This window comes from Botrytis deweyae (genome assembly GCF_014898535.1).
Source record: "Botrytis deweyae strain B1 chromosome Unknown BDEW_021, whole genome shotgun sequence".
Taxonomy (NCBI): Eukaryota; Fungi; Ascomycota; class Leotiomycetes; order Helotiales; family Sclerotiniaceae; genus Botrytis; species Botrytis deweyae.
Window position 1 is genome coordinate 461,714 of NW_024066228.1, and position 23,815 is coordinate 485,528.

General features: G+C 42.7%; 8 protein-coding genes across 8 annotated transcripts; 5 read left to right on the forward strand and 3 right to left on the reverse strand.

Moving 5' to 3' along the window:
• Positions 1–273: 273 nt before the first annotated feature.
• On the reverse strand, positions 274–2,553 carry EAE98_008290 (uncharacterized protein; the record flags this gene model as incomplete). The annotated part of the gene is made up of 1 exon (XM_038955913.1): positions 274–2,553. One exon carries the CDS (start codon positions 2,551–2,553, stop codon positions 274–276), a length of 2,280 nt encoding a protein of 759 aa, XP_038807779.1.
• A 335-nt stretch (positions 2,554–2,888) lies between these two features.
• On the forward strand, positions 2,889–3,343 carry EAE98_008291 (uncharacterized protein; the record flags this gene model as incomplete). The annotated part of the gene is made up of 4 exons (XM_038955914.1): positions 2,889–3,011; positions 3,063–3,161; positions 3,213–3,249; positions 3,306–3,343. 4 exons carry the CDS (start codon positions 2,889–2,891, stop codon positions 3,341–3,343), a joined length of 297 nt encoding a protein of 98 aa, XP_038807780.1.
• Positions 3,344–4,815: 1,472 nt separating this feature from the next.
• EAE98_008292 (uncharacterized protein) lies at positions 4,816–6,782 on the forward strand (the record flags this gene model as incomplete). The annotated part of the gene is made up of 2 exons (XM_038955915.1): positions 4,816–4,866; positions 4,917–6,782. 2 exons carry the CDS (start codon positions 4,816–4,818, stop codon positions 6,780–6,782), a joined length of 1,917 nt encoding a protein of 638 aa, XP_038807781.1.
• Positions 6,783–7,712: 930 nt separating this feature from the next.
• On the forward strand, positions 7,713–9,188 carry EAE98_008293 (uncharacterized protein; the record flags this gene model as incomplete). Its single annotated transcript, XM_038955916.1, has 2 exons — positions 7,713–8,164; positions 8,332–9,188. Exons 1-2 carry the CDS (start codon positions 7,990–7,992, stop codon positions 9,186–9,188), a joined length of 1,032 nt encoding a protein of 343 aa, XP_038807782.1. The 5' UTR covers positions 7,713–7,989.
• Positions 9,189–9,895: 707 nt separating this feature from the next.
• On the reverse strand, positions 9,896–14,185 carry EAE98_008294 (uncharacterized protein; the record flags this gene model as incomplete). Its single annotated transcript, XM_038955917.1, has 8 exons — positions 9,896–11,338; positions 11,389–11,988; positions 12,035–12,417; positions 12,472–12,940; positions 13,016–13,277; positions 13,332–13,419; positions 13,471–13,747; positions 13,805–14,185. 8 exons carry the CDS (start codon positions 14,183–14,185, stop codon positions 9,896–9,898), a joined length of 3,903 nt encoding a protein of 1,300 aa, XP_038807783.1.
• A 1,875-nt stretch (positions 14,186–16,060) lies between these two features.
• Positions 16,061–18,866, forward strand: EAE98_008295 (uncharacterized protein). Its single transcript, XM_038955918.1, has 3 exons — positions 16,061–16,369; positions 16,427–18,206; positions 18,259–18,866. The coding sequence occupies exons 1-3, from the start codon at positions 16,339–16,341 to the stop codon at positions 18,482–18,484; spliced, it is 2,037 nt and encodes a 678-aa protein (XP_038807784.1). The 5' UTR covers positions 16,061–16,338; the 3' UTR covers positions 18,485–18,866.
• A 669-nt stretch (positions 18,867–19,535) lies between these two features.
• Positions 19,536–21,754, forward strand: EAE98_008296 (uncharacterized protein; the record flags this gene model as incomplete). Its single annotated transcript, XM_038955919.1, has 2 exons — positions 19,536–21,067; positions 21,118–21,754. 2 exons carry the CDS (start codon positions 19,536–19,538, stop codon positions 21,752–21,754), a joined length of 2,169 nt encoding a protein of 722 aa, XP_038807785.1.
• Positions 21,755–21,959: 205 nt separating this feature from the next.
• On the reverse strand, positions 21,960–23,452 carry EAE98_008297 (uncharacterized protein; the record flags this gene model as incomplete). Its single annotated transcript, XM_038955920.1, has 4 exons — positions 21,960–22,595; positions 22,657–22,788; positions 22,841–23,335; positions 23,396–23,452. The coding sequence occupies 4 exons, from the start codon at positions 23,450–23,452 to the stop codon at positions 21,960–21,962; spliced, it is 1,320 nt and encodes a 439-aa protein (XP_038807786.1).
• Between the last annotated feature and the right edge of the window lie 363 nt (positions 23,453–23,815).

Here is a 23,815-nt window from a genome sequence, read left to right on the forward strand (position 1 = left end):
ATACTTTTCTGAGGAATCTTGAAAGTTTGAGTCATACACTAGTGTGACTATGACCCCCATTCATGCATCGTGAATTCTAATCACATCACCTGCATATAGGGATATAGGGTTGCTTATTGTGGCACAAAGTTTCAAAAATTCTCTCATCTTGTAACTCTGTTTTTCGTGTTGAGAGTGAATTCGAAGATAGATCTGGCCCGCGGGTGTGTCTAAAGTGATGGAACTAGATGAAACGAGATGAATTTATAGAGTATCGTGGTAACCTATTTAATTTTAAAATCTATGCTCCTGCACGACTTTGGCTGCTAATTGAACTGGCCCACCAACGGCCTTTATGTCCCGATTATATCGGTATTCTTTTTTTCTATTGAGAAGTCTCGCCAAAGAATTTTTTTGTCGTCTCCTCTTTGACCTAGTATCTCCATAAACTCTTCTCCATATCCTCAATTTTGTATCTTCAGATTTCCCAGTATCTAAACGTACATGACCTGTATATGTTTGATAAGTCAACTCTCCTCGCAAAAATGTTTTATAGTTATTGACTATGTCTGGAACCTTCTGAAATGCCCAGTTTGCGTGGTCTTTAGACAAGAATTCAGATGGCCGATAGATGAGATAATTGACCCATTGTCGCATATACATCCTGCTAACCCTCAATTTGAAACGGTAGAATATGAAGTCCCTTTGACGAATTTGTGTGATTGCCGAGTCGGACTTTCTTCGTTTTAAACTACTTTCGTATAGGATCCTGTACCGATCTACTCTTTTGGCCAAACTATTGTGTAGTTGACGAGCCGTTGCGATTTGAATTTGAGCAGCTCCGATTTGTCGATTATAGAGAAGGTGGCGAATGTAGATGTTGTACATTGAAAGATTGGGTTCGACGTTATAATGCAGAATCATATTGTTCCAAACTTCGTTCATGCTAGACGGGGGCAATACCCCTTCGTCAAATCCTAACTCGCGTTGAGCGGCACTTCCCCGTCTTCTAGCAAAAACTGCAGTCCATTCCAATAAGTCTTGCCAAGCCCGCTTCGGAATATCAATGGAGTACTTTCGTGATACTTGATCCATTACATGTATAGCCATTGGTAAATCGTTATTGATACAAAACATATGGATGATCGTACGAAGTAATCTTCGTGATGGATACAATGGAGAGTCTGGAAGACGAGTATTGAGCTTCGAATTCTCCCCGTTCTTCAATTCGATATCAATGTTCCAAACTCGCTTGAGAATTGTTTTAGCAGTCTCAAGGTCTCCCTCTCTACTTGCCGATATCATCAACAAGCAAAATGTCTCCTCATTCCCCATCAGACCCGCCTTCCCCATTTCTTTGAATAATGTATTGACCGTAAGTCTAATTCCATTGTTAGATCCGATTCGGTGTCTATTGAGTTGATAAGGTCTGCTGTCCCATTGGCGGAGATCCTTATGGTGAGACACGACTCTTAGTCTTTCAGAATGGTAAGGGCTAAGAACATCGGACCAACACATGGTAGCCATGTAATAATTGAAACATTCCACATCTGGTAAAATCTTTCTATTTTCCATCACTTGAAATTGGTTGGAAATCAGAGACTTCCATGTCAATTCCGCAACTTCCTGATGTCCCGTGAACTTTGCAGCTTTGAGGAGCATTTTGTATTCAGATAGAAGAATTGGATGCTGTATTTGTCGTTTCATAATGATTCGGCGCAAATGCCAAAGATAGACAGTGTAGGCACGATGAGTTCCGTCATAATCGAGAGTATCCGTTCTCATTTCCAATAAATCTTTATGCTTGAAGTCTTGTAACAATGCCTTGTATCTTCCGAAAAAATGTTTGGGATCTAGTAATCTAAGAATTTCGGAAAATGTATTCGGAGGAATATCCAATAAAGGCGAATAATTCACACCAAAATTATCCACTTTGGAAAGTTTTACTAGTACTTTGAGAAGTTCATGAGGATCTCGCAACTGAAGTGCTCTGAGCACATTCTTGTATTCAGAAACCATTTTAGCTTCTTTGAGGAGCATTCTTCGTTGAGCCTGGTTAACGGGCAATCCCACACCAACTTTTCGAATGACAGAAACCAGATCAGACTCATCAGATGCTTCATTTTGTTCTCCGGGAGTCGGAATTTCAAGTGGGTAAATATCTCCATATGCTTCTTGACTTTGAGATTTTTCGGTTGCATGCTTTCCAACCCACCACTCCTTTAAATTTTCCTCTTTACTCCAAGGTGACTTCATCCATTCCGGTGTTTTGAAGAATGTCTTCACATTTCGTAATTTATTCCTTATCTCGTATCGTCTCCAATATGCTTGTTTTGCTGCCTGCGATCCATCGTTGATGATCTCATCTCCTTCCTCGAATTGCTCGATGTTCGTTGCCTCTTCATTTCCACTTTCTTTTCGCACAAAATTACTGGGACTATTTCTTGGTCCTGTCGATTCGTATAACCATCTTCTCCCATTGTATTTTCTATCGGATTTTGTAGAGGGTGGCATGTGAAGAGATGTAGCAATTGTGGACTTGCGCGTCACAAAACCGCGCAAGAAAGACCCCATTGGATGTGATTTTAAAAATCATCATTCTTCCACCCTTTCTATTCTCTTCTCGCATTGACCATGTAATTGATGAGATCAATTGAATTGTAATCTGGGGAAACCTGGGGAAAGTTGAAAGGGTCCACTTGGTGTTGTCAATGGCGGGAAGTTAAAAGTGGTGGTTTGAAAGTGGTGGGTTTGGTATATTTCGCTTGATTATTTGAAATTTTTAGTGAGCGCGGCAAATCCCGCCGTCTAAAGCAACAACCTTTATGCGATTCAGAGGTAAATCCAGTACGTCAATCCTGGTGATCATTCACAACAACAAAAGTTCGTCGGCATAAAACGAAAGAAATATGGCAGATATTGATGATGGTACATCTGCACCAGCGGAACCTCTTGATTTGGTGCGACTTTGTCTCGACGAGGTTGTTTATGTGAAATTGAGGGGAGACAGAGAATTGAAAGGAAGGCTACATGTGGGATATACCCCTGCAGGACTTTGCGGTGCTTGTACTGATAATGGGTAGGCTTATGATAGTCATTGCAATTTAGTATTAGGGGATGTGGTAGAGACAATTTATGTTGTGGAAGAGAGCGAAGAAGATGATGGAGAGGAGATCGTAAAGGTTGGTCCGTATCCTACTTGGCATATGCTTTCGACTAATATGTTTTCGCAGACGGTTGTCAAGAAATCCGAGATGTTATTTGTTAGAGGCAAGTGTTCTTGGACTCTCATTTGGTCTTCGCTGTATCTGACATTCTTTCAATAGGCGATAGTGTTATACTTATCTCGCCCAGATCCTCATAAAATCAAATACCGACATGCCATTACACGACGAAAACGAGAAATCTTTCTAGGAAAGAGAGACCACGAAGGTTGGAGGATGAGAGAGCGATCCTGCATGCAAAAAGGGGTAAATTCCACCACGATCTGGCCGCAAATACCAAAATTCGAGGACCACAAAGGCCGGGAAGGATAGATAGGCGCGAGACGGAAGAACAAATAATATATGTAACAATTCCAGCCAAAATACCCGGGTTCAGACATACGTGAGGTTGTGTAGTGCCGTGGGTACACGATTGAAATCTGGCGTATACTAGCATGTCCGCGATTGTTTGGCTGCTCTGACTTTTACAGAGCTCCTGGGTTGAATGTTTTGGAAGGTATGGGATGCTGTGAATTGTTACGCCTGGATCCATTCTGTCAATGCATAGTTGCATCAATTCTCACAAAATGTTTCTATTCGAGAATGTACGAATGAGATATACCTTAACGCGCTTGGTCCTGATCAAATTCAGTTGCGCAGCAGGATTGCTCCGACTCTTTGTTTCCTTGTCATTCATTTGCAGATGTTCATTGCAAGCAGGTTCGTCAAGGAGAAAGCCATAAGCGACTGGGCGTAGATAAATTCCTAAACAATTTCGAAGGAGGGGCCAGAGCTGAAATTATAGCTCGTGGTTGATTCTACTACATACTACCCCAAAGTGCAATTACCATGAGCTTTTTGTGAGAATGCTTCTTGAATGATGAAGTTTCCTGTGTCAGCCATTATGAGAACAGATTCTATATTATGTCCATCGACATTCTCATCACAACCTTGAGCTCAAGTTAACGCATACCAGTGACTACTTCATTTAATCACACCAAATTAAACACGTACGCTCACTTTGAAAAGAGGAAGCTTGGGATGGATATCTAGATCTAGATGTTGTCACGTCCTTGCTAAAATATCAACATGTTACCTTTTCCAATCTACTCGTATCCATACTTATACTTCTGGTTGACATGGACAGGAGGAGCTGTTGTGGGGTTCGGTTCTTGAGCCTCATGCGTCGCTTGTACTATGTTCAGCGTGTATACCTATGTACAGATAAAATTGACGGTATCCCGCAACAATTGTAGATGTTAGTTTGCAGATGTGTTTATGTTTTACAAGTTAAGTTAGATAGAATGATCATTTATAGATATCTTTCAGTCAGAAAAGATGTAGGAACTCAGCCTCCAGGCAATGACTCAAAGGTCTATGATTCATTCATCACAAGATCCTTATCGATAAAGCTTCACTTAGACTTTACACACCGAACAGTCACCTCCACTGTACACTTAAGAACTACTGGTTTCCATTTATAACTCTTTTGCATTCAATTCACTATTATTTCAGATTATTTTATATTGCCTAGGTACATACTTCATAGCAGTCTTTTGGGATCCTACGAAAATACTGCAAATAAATTAAATTATTGCCACAACTCTTTCTTGGAAGGTGGACAAACGGAAACATGACTTCAAAAGGCAAACAGCTTCCACATGAGCGGCGGAAAGGCGAAACTGTATTGATACCCTTTGGCAGACTTTATTTCATATTCCTAACAGACAATAGGCCCTGAGCGAGTTCGCCGAATACGTTGAAAAGCAACAAGCACTTCGGTATCCCTCGTATTCCACTTCCAGTTCAACAACCGGTGGTCCCTCAACCACCGCAATATCAGTCACTACCGTAGAAGATCATGCCGAACTTACAGATATCTTAAACTCTCTCGATATAGCAGATACAAGCCCCCAAGTACGAATAAAAGAATTACTGCTGTCGACCGACGAAGATCAATTAACGCTCCTAAAGAATGTTCTGGAGTTGCGACTGGAAGAGGGACATGGAGAGACTATTTTTGAAATAGGATTTGAGAACAATGGTGATGCAATGGGATTCAATAAAGAGGAATGGGATGTTGCCTTGAAAAGACTAAAGGAAGCGGCTGGGAGATTGAACAGTGATTGTCAATTACTATTAACGAATGGAGTGGGTGGCGAGGTAGAGGGTGAAACTGGAGAGTCAAAAGAGAAAGATTGTACAGGGAAAGTTTTAGTACGACAACATCCTGCGAGTGTGGAGGAAGTCATCGAGACAAGAATTGCTGTGGTGGGAAACGTCGACGCGGGGAAAAGTACCATGCTGGGTGTATTGGTGAAAGGTGGGTTGGATGATGGAAGAGGAAAAGCAAGAGTCAATCTCTTTCGCCACAAGCACGAAATAGAGAGTGGAAGAACTAGTTCTGTTGGTATGGAAATCATGGGTTTCGATACCATGGGAAAAGTTGTCGCATCTGATGTTCCAGGTAGGAAACTATCATGGGAAGAAATTGGAAAACGATCCGCAAAAGTTATCTCCTTTACCGATCTGGCGGGTCATGAACGGTATCTACGAACTACCGTGTTTGGGCTGTTATCTTCGTCTCCAAATTACTGTTTACTAATGGTAGCTGCAAATAATGGACTCATCGGTATGAGTAAAGAACATCTTGGTATCGCTCTCGCGTTAAATGTACCAGTTATGGTTGTCATTACTAAAATCGATATTTGTCCTCCTCAAATTTTGGAACAAACCATTAAGCAAATTACCGGCATATTGAAAAGTCCTGGGGCCAGGAAAATACCAATCTTCATCAAGAATCGAGAAGAATGTATCAATACTGCCACTCAATTTGTCAGCAAACGAATTTGTCCAATTTTCCAAGTATCCAATGTTACTGGAGAATCTTTAGATCTCGTTCGAGCTTTCCTCAATATTCTACCTCATCATGGCCATTATGATGCCGAGGCACCTTTCGAATTCCATATTAACGATACTTTCTCCGTTCCATTCGTAGGAACTGTAGTATCAGGGATTGTAAAGTCTGGCGTTGTCCACGCAGGTGACACTGTACTTGTTGGGCCTGACTCTCTTGGTCAATTCACAACTACAACCATTCGTTCAATCGAACGTAAAAGAATACCAGTTCCGGCTACATCTGCTGGTCAATCAGCTTCGTTCGCATTGAAACGTGTTCGAAGAAAAGATGTTAGAAAAGGAATGGTGGTACTTCCAAAACTCGAACAAAATGCCCCTAAAGTTTACCGAGAATTTGTTGCTGAAGTTTTGATTCTTTCTCATGCTACTACTATCAAAACAAAATATCAGGCAATGTTACACGTTGGACCAGTCAGTCAAACGTGCGCTATTATTGATATTGATCGAAGTTATATTCGAACTGGTGATAGAGCAACGGTCGCATTTCGATTTGTACAAAGACCAGAATACTTGGCTCCAGGCGACAGGCTGTTATTTAGGGAGGGGAGGACGAAAGGCTTGGGGATTGTGAAAAGTGTGGGCTATGATCCTGCAAAACCGTTGGGAGGTGTTAAACCTGAAGGCGATGGCACAGAGGCTGCAGAGACGGACACTCCTGCTGAGACTTCAAAAGCTCCTTGATGTATTCGGGGAGCTGTGAAATCACATATTAATGTTCCGTGTTTCATTGTATCATGGGGATTGGATCATATTCATGGTAAAGGCAGAAGGTGGTGTATATGGAAGATGGGTAGAGTCATTGATGGTTTATTATGGGGTTATGGTATGAGTTTACGAGTTATTGCATACTTTTCATTATACAAATAAAATCCAAAACCAGAGTTCGGGGTATAGACAGTGACATGTTAAGCTCAAGAGTTTTCCTAATCTGTCAGACCCAAAGATCCTGAACATCTAGATCGAAACTGCCTAGGGAATTTCGAAGCATCTAGACTCTAATACTCCATCCTCGCCATCTAAATTAAACTAAACGCACCATCCCCAATTTGTTGGAAATGAGGTTACCCAGACAGTAAACCACGATACACTCAACCAACTGGCACACTGGCCTAAACCTGCATCACAGCACGTGATATGACGTCGATAAAAATCCGGGGTACATATAAGTGGACTTATGAACGTCATCAACAACCTTGCTTTCCCGATATCAAGGTCTGGAACCACAGGATTTGCATTTTGTGAAATCTGGGATCTACATTTTTTGATATTGATCTAATTGGTCTATCTGCTGTGGTTGATGCGTCTCACAATTGATTTATTTGGATTTTGTGGCTGGTCATTAATAGAGTGGGATTTTTCCTGGAAAGCAGGTAAGTTAAGTGGCTCGAGAGTGGTAAGAAAGGAAGAACAAGGTGCATTTCTTTGTTTTGCATAGATTGGGCCAATGGCGTGCTGAGAGGACTTGGGATTCTGGACACTACGTCAGTTTTTGCGCTGTGAGAAGTAGTCGTACAATGGAATGGGATTGGACATGTGGTTTAGTACGAATACGGGTGTGAGTTCAGGTTTTTTTCTTGGGAGTGATTTTCGAGGATGCGGATTGGATGGGCTTGGAGGGGTGCGAGGGGTGAATTTTGGATAAAGGGTGGGAAGGCTCTTTTTTCTTTTTTCTTGTTCCTTGATTATATTCCGTTTGGAAGGTTATATTAGTGAACGCATACCCACCGATCTTGATATTGGAGAGATTGGTTTTATTACTTCGCTTTGCTTGTTTGTTTCTTTCTCGGGATACAAAAACATCTATCTACCTACAGGTACATACATACATACATACAATACTTAAAAATAACACTCTACATACAATCATACCTCAAACGCAAACGCAAACATGGAAACAGTAAATAACATCGCGGCTGCTGCGTCAAAGGTTATCTGGGGCGAGCCTCAAGAAACGACAGATGCGGCAAATGCAACGGTAGTGCCAGAGACGAAGGGAACGGAACCGCTTAGTGGAGAGTTGGGCGATACGAAGAAGGGGGAGCCGTATGATTTGGGGAATGCGGGTATGTTTTTATTTTATTTTGATTGCTTATTTGTTTTTGGTTTTGGTTTTGATTCTTGAGGGTTGGGTGCGATGAGGATGAGATGTATTGTGAGGGAAAACGCGAGAAGATGGAATGAACGATAGTAACAAACATACAAATCAATCCACCAACTAACACACCACCAGATTCCACAACCACACAAAAAACCCTTTCCTCCACCACCGACGGTACCACATCCACTTTCACACCCACCGACACCACGACTCTCTCTCCCCCGGGCCTCGCCGCCAAACCTCTCGAATCCTCCTCTACCTCTACCTCCACCGTCTCTCCAACCCCCGACTCCGTATCCCGCACGCTCGCCGAAACACACATTGCGCCACTTTCCTCCGATTCCTCTGATCCTACCATCTCCACCTCCACCTCCACTTCCATCAAACCCACTTCTGAAAAACCTTTAATCTCCGAACACATCAATCCGAATCTCCCGTCCTCAACCACCACAACCACAAGCACAACCGAACCACCAAACCCCACCGGTAAACCCATCGAAACCTCAACATTAAGCGCAACCGCAACCGCAACCGCAACCGACAAACCAAGCAGCACAGCCAACGCCCAAGACATCCCTACCGATCTCCAACCGCTCGGCGCAAACCCATCATCATCATCAAACCCATCCTCATCAAACCCATCATCTTCGGCACCGGAAACCCCCGCGTCCGAAAACACAGGCACCGGAGAAACACAAATCAAGAGTTCGGGGTTAGTAGCCGAGGAGGGAAATTTCGATGCGACGAGGCCTGGGGCTGAGAGGGAAGCAGATCGATTATTGGGGAAGGAGGAGAGTGTAAGTGCGGGGGGTAGTGAAGAGGACCATGACCATGACCATGACCATGACCATGACCATGACCATGACCATGACCATGACCATGACCATGACCATGACCATGAACATGAACATGAACATGGGGAGGGAAAGAAAGAGGGAAAGTTGACGCATTTGAAGGAGAAGATTAAGGAGAAGTTGCATAAGCATTAGGGTTGTGGATGGATGGATGTGTGATAGAGGTGACAAGGGTCATGATATCATTTATGTTATTTTTGGATTCGGAATCAGGGTGAGGTTTGGAGGTTGATTTCTTGATCCTTTTTTCTTGTTCTTGGGGAATATGGATTTGGTATGATGTATGATGTATGATGAGATGCGCTATGAGATTATATGAAATGAAATGAGATGATAATTCATGACTTTGAGTCTGTCAGTATGGAAATTGATTTTGATGTGATGGACGTTATATGAAATGAAATGAGAAGCATTAGGACATGCTATGACAGCGATGAAAGTATCGCAATAATGCCCTTAGACACAAACATCACAATATCATGTAGGCTTCACAAAGCACATCACTTTCCGCCCAATAAGAAGATGGCAAGCCCAATAATTCTTCAAAATGAATTCCATTTTGCTCTCTAGCGACCTAGTATTCTAATTCTAGTGTACACATAAAAGCCAGAATAAACAACCATAAAAACAACCATAAAAACAACCGTAAAAACAAATCTCAAGCAACTCCATGTCATTTCCAGATTTATTACCCCAGAGTCATCATGAGTATTCTTAAAACTTGAATGCCGACTTTCGCGAGGCAGGAACATTCTAGAAAAGTGAAGAGCACTCCCCAGACCAACTGAAACAAAAACGACAATATGCAATGATCCATCTTTCGATACCACTACCTCGAAAAATTAAAGACCTTCTAGAAAATCAAAATCATCGTTGCTGAATTTGAGCATCTCATCCTTGGAACCTGGAGCAGTAGCAGCCTCGTCACTGTTGGGAGTGGTTTCGCCGTTGCTAAAATCGACCTCGTTGCTGAAAGCACCATTAAGAAGAAGATCGTTGCTACCGTGAGTAACTCCGTTTGTGTGAACCCCGCTAGTTCGGCTAGGAATACTATTCTTGATGGAAGAGACCAAACCACCGTTGCCATTTGGAAGAATTCCATTATTGCTGTAAGCAATGCAGTTACTACCTCCATTGATTTCGCGATTGCTGGGGAAAATCTCATCAAAGTTTCGAAACCCCTCATAACTGCTTCTTGGACTTTGGTTTTCGCTACGAGTGATTTCATTGCTGCTTACCACTCGAGGAATAACATTCTGGATTTTGGGACCAACGATTCTCTTTCCATTCTCAAATCGAACTGGTTTATGAGTTTCTTCAAAGACCAAATCCCCAGAATCTGGCTTCTTTTCATCTGCAAGCTTCTCTCGCTCAAGACGCTCTTGATCAATGTATTCATCAGAACGAACTGGGTCCCAAGTATCCCAAAGTTGACGACCCTTTTCTGGTGACAAATCTCTCTTGGTGGGAGAGGATGCAAATGTGTAAAGCGAATTTTGACCACCCGATTGAACAGATGAGAGCTGTGTGTATGAATTGTTCTGCCCAATTTGCTGATCCAATTTCCAGGACTTTTGTGGAGAGCGTTCTTTCTGCTTGGAAGGAGTAGTGTTCACTGCATTGGTTCCCATCTCATTTTCGGCAGTAACTTTCTTGGGTGAAGATGCTATTTGAAGAGCCTGCATGCGATCAAATGTACGACATTCTTCGCATCGACAAGGTTGACCACAATTATTACTGCAACCATGACCACAGTCAAGCACCTTTTCACAAGGTTCTTTACAGAGAACTTGATCATGAGGAGTTGGATGGCACTTATAAGGACATAAATGGCCACACGGCAACATGCCACCACAAAACTCGTGACAACCACCACTTAGATCTTCCCAATGTTCAGGTTCTGAGACATAAGAGTAATTCTCATGCTTGGAGCACAAAAGCTGCAGCTTAGAGCCAAATCTCTGCTCGTCCAATAAATGCAAAAGAATTGGCATCCAAAGCTTATCTCGAGAACCATTGTCAGCCTCTTGCCCAGCAATAGTAATTGCATTCCCAAAGATGTAAAGACCACGTTGTGCACGAGACAAAGCAACAACCACACGATTCTTACTTCGCAAAAATCCTACCGAACTATGAGGATTGCCTCTCACTAATGATAGCAAGATAACTTCATTTTCCTCGCCTTGATACGCATCAACGGTATAGACCTTGAAGTATGGTGTCGCAACGCTTGTGACACGTTGACTAAGCTCTTTCAGAAGTAATTTCCGTTGGCCGTTATAGTACTATGAATCTATTAGCCACGAAGTGTGAGAATTCCAGGATCAGTCCCTACTGTTAATACGGTAATTTTTTCTGGCTTAACACCATTGATAACCAAGTAGTTGAAGAATCCAGCAACCATTTCAGCTTCCGGAGCGTTATAACAACTCATGTTGACGTCTCTATGTTCTTGCCATTTGTGTGAGAAGAAGTATGAATCAAAATTCATGCCAGGAACTGGAGGGCGATGATTGACTCGGTCTCGTACGTTCTGGTGATCATGAAGATCGACATAGAACGGATCTGGTTCAATACATAAAAGCTCTCGAATCTCTGGAATCATACGACGTTGTTTGTTCAACATTGTATAAGCCATACCATTGTTAACAAGTCTCTCAAACAAGGAGACTGACATGTAATATGGGTATGACATGAAGCGGTCAAGTGTAGTGTTTGCCGTCAATTGTCGATGATCTCCCACAAGTATCACTTGCTCAAGAGATGGAATGATACCTGCCGTGACATTTGCTTCTAAAGTTTCTGCCGCTTCTTCGATGAGTAGTACACTTGGATTTAACGCAGAAAGTAGTCCTCTATATTTAGATAGACCAGTTGTTGTACAACCAATGACTCTTGTGTCCAAGTTATCGATAAAATCGGCATCACGTTTCCACTATTTTTGTCAGTAAACTTTATCAGTTATAAAAGAGTGAACATACCTTTGCCATCTTCAAGTCGTTCATCGATGCTCTGTAACTTTTGAATTTCTCCTTGAGTTTTTGGGTCAGTTGATCATAGTAGAGCTTTTCCCAGTAGCAATAAACATGACCGCGATTCTTGTCTGAAATGTCGAGAAGACTTCCAACTCTGGCGAGTATGCTCTTAGGAGAATTCTTACCAATGGCCCGGGCACCAAGATTTTTACCCGTATATGAACGACTGAGTGAAACCCATGTCCCGTTCAGAGCATCCATGACATCATTCGCTTGGACTTCGACTTCGTTCTCTTGCAATTGATCAAATTCCTGGTCAGGATCTTCTATCTCAAGATGCTTGTTGATCACTGGAGTTCTCGGCATGCGGACTTTCTGCGCTCCAAGCCCTATATACTAGTAAGCAGAGTTAAGTAAACATGCATGAGCTCTTGTATACGTACAAGATTCAAGAGGGTCGACGTTTTCATCTTGCGTATCCGCCGAGTCGCACCATCCAGGCTCGAAGAAAGAGTCATAATGTTCTTGACTCATAACGCCTGACTCCAAAAGAATTCTAGCAGGTAAAATCCCAAAAGCAGTGATGGGAAAAAGCATTAATTCAATAGATTCAACCAAGTTATTGTGTGCTTTGGAAGCTGATCTGACGCCGGCATTGAACTGCTTAGTTTTCGATTTTCTGTGTTCTTCGCGGAGCTCATACAATGTTCGTGCTAGGATTGTCGAATTCTTCTTGTCACATCTGCTCCCTAGACGCACGAAATTTTCCTCGAAACCAGCAATGTGGGTGAGTAATTGATCAAGAGCATGATTTGTCTGAGCAGCGACAATGATCGGTCCATTGCCCCTGTTGCACAACATGGCTTTGAGAGCTTGGACGGAAGTAAACGTCTTACCAGTACCAGGTGGACCCTATCAACGAGGGTTGAATCAGTCCAAAGCTCGATGCGCCAGCAAAATTGAAAACGGTGAAAAAGAATATCTCACCTGAACAATTGCTAAGCTTTGAGTGAGCATACGCTTACAAGCCGCGAGTTGGGAGTCATCCATGCCTGATTTTGGAAGAATTGGAAACTCTTTCAAAACATCAACATGACACAGCTTTTCGTCTTCTTCATCGGTAAGGTCCGAAAGATGATCACCACTCGACAGAGCAATCGAACGAAGGTCGAGGCAAGGTCTTTCCTTGATATGATCAGGTGGCAAGATATCTCGATCCATTTCAACCAGATACTTTTGGATATAGGGTCTATTCTCATTAGCATCCTATTCCTTTTGAGTTCCTCAATCTTCATTCACGTACGAATGTTCAGTGGCCAATTTCTGAAGTGCTACAAGCACATGACGGTACGCCTCAAAAAACCCCACTCGGGGCTGAATCATGATATATGCTACAAAAGACATTAGCTTCTACTGAATGTTGAGGGTATTGTGCGACTAACACTCTGTTGGATTCAATATGATGTCTTCGTCATCTCCAAAGAAGATGTCAACTTGTGGAGGGTCACAGTCTAAGCCACCTTCTATGGGCCTAGCTGCGACAGTACCAACCTTACATATGGAACGAAACTTATCGCTAGTTGGACTTAAGCACAGGAGACTACCTTGTGTAAGTCGGCTTGACTGCTCCCACCGAATTCTTTTGCCAGCTTTGTCACTTGAGAACTCGATCCTGAATGCTGGACCGAGATGGCTCAATTGGAGACCGACGAGGTGGACCTATCGAAAGATTAATTACAACGTCTTTGCTCACTACTATTTCGCACGACCACATACATCTGTGTAGATAGAAGTGTCTTGTGTATCACTCATATCACTGTTTTTCTTGAATTGAGCAACAGACTGACGAAGAGGGGCAACTGAATCTTCTCGTAAAATCTGGTAATGAAAACCGAGGTATTCTTCCTTAGAGCCCCAAGCCCCTTTGATATTGTTGTGTGGCAGACGTGGATCGAATTCTTTCGGCTCCGCCAATCTTTGGTAATCCATTGGCTGCTCTGGACCATCTTTGTCTTGCCATGATACGTCTTGAAGAATTTCTTCACTAGTGGGAATTTCGGGAAGATTTCTCCAAGATTCGGAGAAGTTGATTTTTGCGTAAGATTTCTGCACATGCTCTCGCAATACAATATTCGCGGAAGCCCTGCTGTATACCATGGTCGCAGTTTCTTCTCTACTACCACAGGTCAGTCCAAGTTTTTAAAGCATTTGGTTTCATCAAGCATGTGATTTTACTGACCTTGGTGTGTGAGTTCCAGGTCATTCCCTGTGTCATTCAATGGCTGCGATGTAGACCTTAGACTCGCATTATCTTTAATTGCTAGATGAAGAACTGAATGAGGTCTGGGAAAGGTCGAATTTCACGGCGATTGTCGTTTGAAAGATGGGCTTGTGACCTCCCAAGACTCTTCAGAGTTGAGAGGTATCTGAACAGGTTGCGCAAGACTACAAAGGTGACAATTTATTAGACTTCAACTTCAAACGCAAGCGGATAGAAACAATGCTTTGATTGACTGAGCAAATAAAAGATTTACGGTCTTGGAGGAGAATTGTAAGTGTGGCAAGACGTTGAGAAGTCTTATAATAGCCAGTATCGTGTGCGCCAATGTGTGTCAAACAATCCTACAGAGCTGACTTTTCTTACCTTATTTCAACTGATTTCCCGTTTCCCGGTAGTTGAGGGAGAATCTGATTGTCTAAGCCTGTGTTTAAGCTTTCGAAGACAATTATTGTCGCCGAAAAGTGTGTGATATGGCGCGTTGAAGACTTAATATTGGTCGCAAACGTTCATTCATGAAACGCACAATTGATCCTACAAAGAGTTGAAGTCAATTCTTCTCAGTCGATCACAATGCAAGATTTTGTTATGCAAGTGATTTGAAGGTGGACCAGAGAGCGAGATCGGAATTCTCGAAATACCCAGAAGAAAATTTGGGAGAATTCACTTTGTCGAGCCTTCCAAAACAATCCAAATTTGCAAGCGAGAATCGGAATGAGGTGGGCAACCTTAATAAGGCGAGAAATGATAAGTATAAGGGTTTCAGAATTCATTTGATACCTATCGAATTATCTCTCCAAGTGTTACCTACCTAGGTAATGAATAAATAGATGGAAATGTAAGAAGAGAAGAGGTCAATATCTTGTCCGAACTTCTGAGAAGTTTCTGAAGCGTGTACACTTCCACTCGTTTGCAAGCGTTGGATCGGCTCGGTAGCTTGCAGTCTGCATATTGCATACTAGGTATATTAGGACCTTGATTGGAGATTCAATTTCGAAGCAAACAGAGATTGAGGTACCTAAATAAGCCCATTACCTTGTGAATACTAGACAGGTAGCTTGTCATATACAAAGGTACGTGTTATCCAAATCCGTTTATAGTCGGGCTTATGTATGTAGCTAATCTTCGACCGTCTCTATATTCAAAGTAGATAGATGATTGCACATATCTCAAGCATCTACTCTCTCCACAAACTAATCGAACAGAGCTGGAGCTTTTTAAGATGAGTAAGAAAAAGATATCGCCCAGACCTACAAAGTAAACCTATCTAGGTACCTACTCGTGGTATGACTGAAAGCCTTATGGCACCTCACCTATTCCTCGTCAAAATCTTGATGTATATCCCGTCTCCTGGATTAGATTCTAGATATCTTACTGCTTTCTGAGATATCCTTAAGCAAGCATTGATTCGAACCATGATCATGAGAATGCATTTGAGGATTCGAGACCTGTAGAATAGACAGTGCACTCAATTTTACAGGGTAGTCACTTTTCCCAAGATGAGGATGTTTCGAGTCAATGGTGTCCCGATAGTTGCTTCAAGCGCAATCCAGTCCACCACACTGTGCAGTGGACTGTCTTGATGTCTCTGGAGGAAGATTTAAGATGTTTCCAAAGCGGATGCAGTGAGGTTTGCAACCTCTCACGTGATGTATCACCTGGCTGATGCGGCCGCTAGCATGACTAGCTATCAAGACCCTGTCTTCGCATTCATGATTCAAAGGCCAATTATTATATTTGTATCGTCACAATATAGCTTAGCGATTCTTCAATTGTACAAAAAGCCCTTCGACGGTTGTATTTTAAAAGAGTTTGAATTGTTTCTACTGCCTGGAGAATCTGTGACGTACTTTATTTTTCTATATTCAAAGGATTTCCCGAACTCATTCCCGAGTATTTGCTTAGAATATCCTTGTGCGCCCCGCGTTGTCCTACAATCGAATTCAAGCAGAATAGCTTGCGCTAACGCGAATTCATTGCTGCCGCAACCCGGAGGATTGTGTTGTGGAGGAGGGGTCTGTAGGTGTTCAAGATGGTGGATTTCGCATTAGACATTGATGACGGTCGGTAAATGCAGCATCTACTCTATCATTATTGAGTACTAACTTTAGCTTTGCCAGGATCGAACGCGAGCTCCGACATTGAACAAGATGATATGATGGAAGATGCAGATGACTTAGACCCCGAACTAGATGGAGATGGGGATGGGGATGGCGATGGCGATGGAGACGGGGATGGGGACGGGGACGCTGATGGAGACGGAGATGAAGAAGTAGACGACGACGACAATGATGACGATAATGGAGATGATGATCAAGATGATGGTGACGGCGATGGGGATGGGGAAGGTGAAGACGACTTTTCCCCTTCGCAGAACAGAGGAGACCTAGACAATTCGAACGGGAGATTGAACTCGAACGAAACTCAGATGAATGGCGAGGGTCCCACCTCACATCCTCATCCGACTTTAACAAGGACTTCAGCCTCGCCGCAACACAATTCTGCTTCATCGTTATCCCCAAGATTTAGATATGAAGTTAGGCCCGAAGCATTAACCGCTTCTACCTATGATATTGTACCAACAATAGCTGCTCCTCAGAGTACATCGATCAACGCGATTACGGCAACACCTGATATGAGATACTGGTTCAGTGGAGGGTCGGATTGTTTTATAAGGAAATACAATGGAGTCGACACAGTGAATGGTAAAACATTACTGACTGTCGCTCAACGGCATCCATTTGTCGATAGTGTAGTTAAAGCTGGTGTTCTTATGAGCTATTGGGATAACGAGGAATCAAGTAGAGGCCCTGGCGGGGAGGAGAATCCATTGTCTCCTGTCTATTCATTGGCAGTACAATCTGAGGCTCTTTGGATGTTGTCTGGACTTGAATCGGGATGTATAAACTTACAATCGGTGCGACACGATGAAGGGAAGAAAATAGCCACTCTGCAAAAGCATACATCTGCTGTCTCGGTTCTCAGTCTTGCTCGCGATGAGAGATCTGTCTTATCAGGAAGTTGGGACAAAAAGGTTCTGGACTGGGATTTAAATACTGGATTAGTCAAGCGCGCATTTGATGGGAGTGGTGGTCAAATCTCTGCAATAGAAGTAAGACCGGCTTCTACGCTACCTGTTCCTGAAGAATCTGGCGAACCAAGCCCTCAAAACGGAACCTTCTCTAGTAATATTGGGGAAAAGCTACTGCTGAATGGCGCTTCTGGTGGAATGAATGGGACCAATGGATTGAACGGAGATACAGACGGTAATGAGGATGCTCCTGGATCACCTGCAGATTCTCTTTTCGGGGGTGGAGATTCATTATTTGGAGATACAGATGGACTGGGAGCTCCATCCGGAGGAAACTTCGGTGATGATGAAGATTTGTTCTCGAAAGCCTTGGATATGAACATAGAAGCACGACCAGATTCTTCCGGTGATATGTCTATGATGGATGCACCACCTCTACCAATTGAGGAAGAACCTGCTTCTTCCCTTCAAATCCAATCCGAACAACCACAGGCTGATCTATCTAATGGTTTACCGCATTCGGAAGATATTATTGAAGCAAAGGCAGAGCCTGAAACTCAAGATGCTGATGCAACATCTGACTCCACATTTCTTGCTGCGTCTATCAATGGAACTATTCGTGTCTGGGATAGACGTCAACAAAACCCAATCGCTCGAATTTTGACCAGAACAGGAGTACCTCCATGGTGTATGTCTGCTTGTTGGTCACCTGATGGAAACTACATCTATGCTGGCCGAAGGAATGGAACAGTGGAAGAGTTCAGTTTACATAAAGGTCTCAAACAACCCGAAAGGACGTTTAAATTTCCAAATGGAAGTGGTGCAGTCAGTGCTATAAAAGCCATGCCTAATGGGAGACATCTTATTTGGTATATTAATCATTCTCTCTCCTGCTTTATCCGTCAAACTAATGATTAACAGTGCATCACACGATATCTTACGATTGTATGACCTCAAGCAACCACAGACTAAATCACATTCATCCGTACCTTTCCTCATCGTTCCTGGGCCACCAAGAGCTGGTGTCATAGCTGCACTTCATATCGATCCGACGTGCAAATACATGATCTCAGCTGCTGGAAACAGGGGTTGGGAAGGTACTAACACGGAGGTTATGATTGGTTACGAGATCAATATACCATCTTAAACATTTTGTTTCCGGTGTTGTATCGACAGCCAAAGATGTTGACCATGTTCTTATCAAGCAATTCCTTTTGGGAAAAAGGGAAATTGTATGGCCTTTGGATAGACATTTTAGGTTCGTTATATGAGACAAGTTCGGATATATCTAATATCGTATATAAGTGCTAGTCTTATAAGCACCGAAGAATTTTGGGGAAGTATAATTGCTGCTTGTCATATAAAGGGAGTAAGAGATTCGGTACAGGTTGTTCAAAGGCGTTCAGTGGATTATGGGGATACCACGGGTTGTCCATGATGGCGTTCACAAGATATTATATGTTTATACATTCTTTATACATTCAGTTTCATGATACTATTGATCAATTCTAAAGACTCGATTTATCAAGACGGTTTTGGACTCTCTCGCTGCTTGCTTTAATCATTGATGAATACCTCTAATGGCCGGTAATAATGAACTGCAACCCACGAGACCCGACTGCCATGTTCCGCGTCGATACGATGTTTACGATATAATCAACAACCACAAGCGTGGTTACAATCTGAAAACTAGATGGTTTCTGGGTTGTCTCTACCTAATAGAGTTGACTTGCCGAGTTATTTGGATTGTAGCTTTGAATGAGGTTGTCATCCCCTAATGTTTACGGCTTTTGATGGTTATTCAAACTATACTTTCGTTGGTTGAAACAATGCGTCTATCTATCTTGCCTTTGAATCTTCTAGAAACTTTTAGATGATGATAGGTGGGTCTGGATGGGAGAGTGTGTGAACTGGGTTCTTGAAGGATCGGCAAGTCGGTCTTGCTCATAGCCTTACCCTAACTCGTGATACACAGTTTCCGAAATGGTGACCCGACTGTATCAATCGAAGCCTATTACCTTGTCAGATTACTGCTAGGTACCACAGCTATGTGATACAGCGACGTTGATACCCGTGGCACGAGGGTAGGCGCAGACATCAGCCGTTCAGTGCATTTTTAACGACCAGTTGGTCTTTTGAATTCGTTCTTCGATCTGTTTTTCTTTTACTCTTCTTTACGAAATAACATTCATCACAAAATGGATCCAGTATCAATCATCACTCTTACCGGCTCGGTCTTTAGTACCGGAAAAGTCATTACGAGTCTCATCACAAGTCTCGTCACACTCAAGTCGAAATATAAAAACGCCAGCCTTATAGCCAGTCTTCTGATTGGACAATTGACAACTATCAAAACTGCGTTAAATGAGGTGTCGGACTGGATTGCAAAAACCCTTCAAGGAGTTGACAAAAACGAACAACTCATAATTAATCTTGAAAGCTCTCTTGAAAGTTGTCATGTTTTTTTGTTGATGTTGGAAGATCACATTACTCGGCTGGATCAAAATGGTATTGACCGGCAACTGAAAGGAAAACCTAGATTACTTTGGAACGAAAGTGAAATCAAAGAACTCAACAATTACTTGAATAGTCAGGTCAATGCTCTTCATTTATTGCTCACGGCGGTACAAAGGCATGTGCCCGCCATTTCTAATACCAAGCAAAGCCTTGCAATAAAGATATGTTGTCTGAACTGTGTTAACAAACAAAACAGCCGAACTTCATTCGACCGCAATCAGCTTCTACAGAAACCTGAAAGTCAGAAAGTCTTCAAAAAGGTCGAGGATGACCGCGCGTCAATCTCAGTGTTCAGATCAGAGACGAGTGGTTCCCATATTGGTTTCGACTTTGATAGGGAAATCGCTACTACGAATGTGTATCGAAATGTTACAACATCACCAGAGATGACGAGCAACGGGTCTGAAAACACATCTTTGCCCTTTTTAAAAAAGAGAACTGGCACTAAGATGGGTTTGAGCCAAGATTCGATGCAGAGGCGACCAAAATTGTCATCAGAGCGTACAAGTGAATGGTGTCTTGGACAGACTGTTTCTAGTGATTGCAATACCAACTTACCAAATTCAAGACCGACATCAATAGATGACAAATTTTCGATGATGAGTATATCTAATGATGAATTGTGGTCCACAGCTTTTGAGTGGCAATCGGAGAAGCAAAAGTCATCTCCAGATATTATCGACAACCCTTTCCTAGACCAAGACGAAGGCCACACCTATTTACCAATTCATAATCTACACGAAGACTCTTCAGATACATCAACTTTTCACAAGAATAGTGAAATTTGTTCCAGTTCATACCAATCTCTTCAAATTCTCCATTATATTCTTCTATCGGGGTGTAGTAATAGTGGAAAAGCCACCGTCACAGATTCCATTGAATTTCTTTCTCAGAACATGACTACGGATGAAAGTTGGATTTTTGGAAAGGCCGTCCAATCATATATTCTACGTTGCATTCTGCATACGGTTTGGGAGATGAGAAAATGCAATGTCTCCTCTCATTGGGCTGAGAAATATGGGTTATACAATAATGGTGACTTTGAGGACGGGCCACTTGTTTCGCATGATGTTTGGTCATATAAAGGGTCGCGATATGATCATACACCAGAGACGATTCGTTGTTTGGCTAAGGACTCGTGGGGGGACCAAGGATTTCGAAAGACTTTTGATGCTTGGTCAAGCAAAAACTCGAGAATAAAAGCCGCTGAAAGGTCAATCTGTTTAGTGACCCACTCAAGTTGAATCCACTAACTATCCGTAGTTATTTTCGCTCTGGACACCGCATTTGGAGCTCTAGTTATGTCCCGACGAGAGAAGACCTTCTCCTGCTATTTAGCAGAGCTAAAAACATGGACATTATGTGGAGAGATAGAATTGTCAAAGTCTATGATTATGGTGGATTCGGAGACCACCATCTATGGAAAAAAAGGGAGGATGTTAGAGTGGTGATAGGACCAAAAACAATTCTCTACACGATTTCAATGATGAGTTCTGAGTTTCTGAAGGATGCAGATACCTGCCAACCGTTTGTGGACTTGGTACACTTTGAAGCAGCCTGTAAACCTCGGTACTGGACGATTCCGACGTGTGTAATACTCTTCACACATCTCGATGAGTTTATGACGAGCTTAGAATCACTTACAATAAATCGAAAGGATTTCAAACAATATTTTCGGCGATTCTGGGGTAAACACAAAGATGTTTGGGAGGTTAAATCTATTGTTGAAGACAATATTCGGAAGGTCGCGAGTCAACAGGATCGAAATGTCATCGTTTTGTTTGAGAACTCAATTGACTCAAAGGGGGAAACCACCGATACGGTCCTGGATTTCATGTTCCAAAATTCACCAAACGGAAGGATGAATAACGAACTTATTTTGGCTCCGAATTGCTTATGATGAGGCTGACTGTTGTCCGGCTGGCTGCTTTGTTCACAAATAGTATGGACATGATATCTGTATTATTCAGTTTCTATCTCCACACCAAGCCTGGAAGCGACTTAAACCCCAGACTAGAATGATACTTGAGAGCCTCATCCTCAACGAGGGCTGCATTGTCAAACAGTTCCTACAGTTTACCCCCACAACTCAAACACTCCAAGATTCAACTGACCATCGGCGGTGCTGCAGCACCAAAACCCTGCAATGAGAGCTGGATACCTCTCAACCTTTCCTCCAGCCACAAAGCGACTTCCATCCAATTCATAATAACGAAATCAGATTGGTATTCTATCAAAAGCTTCTCTATCCTAATTCTCCGAGATACATCATTCGTCGCTACCCAAGCAGTTGTAAGAACCATTGGCATGGCACTCGATCCCAACGGACGATACTCAAGTGCCTCTTCGGCAAGCACAATGGTTTCCTCGACATAACATACCGATTCCGGAATCAAATATTCATGATCTTCCGATGAAGCACGAAGTAAACTGTTCAACAAGTTGGCAAATGAAAGTATCAGACTATACGCGGCTTGGAAGCGTGAATGTAGTGTTCTAGAATGTGGGGCTTGATGGAGTTTGTCCAGGGAATTCCGCATGGTTGAGAGGTCAATTTTCATTTGAATGTATGTGGATTTAATTTCAGGAAGGTACTCCCCCGGATACCTTAAGTATTCTGGGACTTTGGCCAGGGTTTGGAGTTTGAGGCTTTCAATCCCGACGGCGTTATCTCGAGCTTCGGTTAGTTTTCCTATCACCGGGGTCCACTTAACCTTGGGGTTCCTGATGCCTTCCATAATCTGTAATAAGTCATTAGTCAAGGTATTCACGCGATTTTTCTTGGAATTAGATTCCACATACCAGAGGAACACACAAGGTTACCAAGAGTTCTGCTTCAAAGGTGCCTTGCCAATTTTGCGCTGCAGCTGCATTCAACAAATATATTAATATTTCCCCATGATTAGCATTATCATCACCGTGAGCCATCCAAGTCTAACCTAAATAAGCATCATCATTCGCTTCATCAATACCAAGAACAACTCACCTGACAAATCATCATCAAATAAAACGCACAAATAGTATTCGCTTGAGTAGCCTCTTTCGGATCATTTAAAGCAACCCTCAGCGCCTTCAATCCCCTCCCATAACTCTCTAGCGCCTCCACTGGTTTCGTTCGTGAATATATCGATGTATATGACGTCGAAATAGCATTAACCGAAGCATCTAGCGCGGCGCTACTTCCCAGACGCTTAGGGATCTCTGTGAGAAATGCTCCATAGACACCAATATCGTAGCGAATATCTTTCACTTCTAGAACGGATATGAATGATCCTGCCACGGAAATAGATTTGTTACCGGGCATTCGGAATATTTGTTTACGAGGAGTGCGGAGTGCACTGTTGTGATTCGTGGTTGTGGAGCTAGTTGTTACGGTGGAGTCGATGGAGCCAGATATGAATTTGTAGCGCCTAATTCCACTGCCTACGCATGGAATTGATAGTCGCATACATCGTGAACATGAGGGCTGGACTTGATCGCACTATTTCCTATTAGATATACTCATAATTGGTCTAACACAAGAACTATTAAGCAATCGAACCTTCTTCTTCTGTTTGCGACACGCTTCGCATCCACGTCCAGATGGTACACCGGGCATTGCGATTGCACAAGAATAAGTCAAATATGAAAGCGCTACATGCAACCCTAAAAGGAAATATGGTATATGTGGATAATGTGGGCAAATGAAAACGCAACGCGATATATAAATCTGTAAAAATCAATGATTGTCAGAATAAACGGGGAGAATGGAGAAGCGAAGGGGCTTAGCGGGGCTTACAGTTGGGGGCCTAAACTCGCCAAGATGGGAGCGGCACGTAGCGCCTATTTGGGAAGTGGGATGACATAATCTGGCATGTCGATCATTTACGGTCATGGCAAGCTGAATCATGGGGAGGAGTGGAAGTAAGCTTATGTGGATTTGACATGATTAAAGCATGCTTCGTACTCTGTAGAGTGTCAG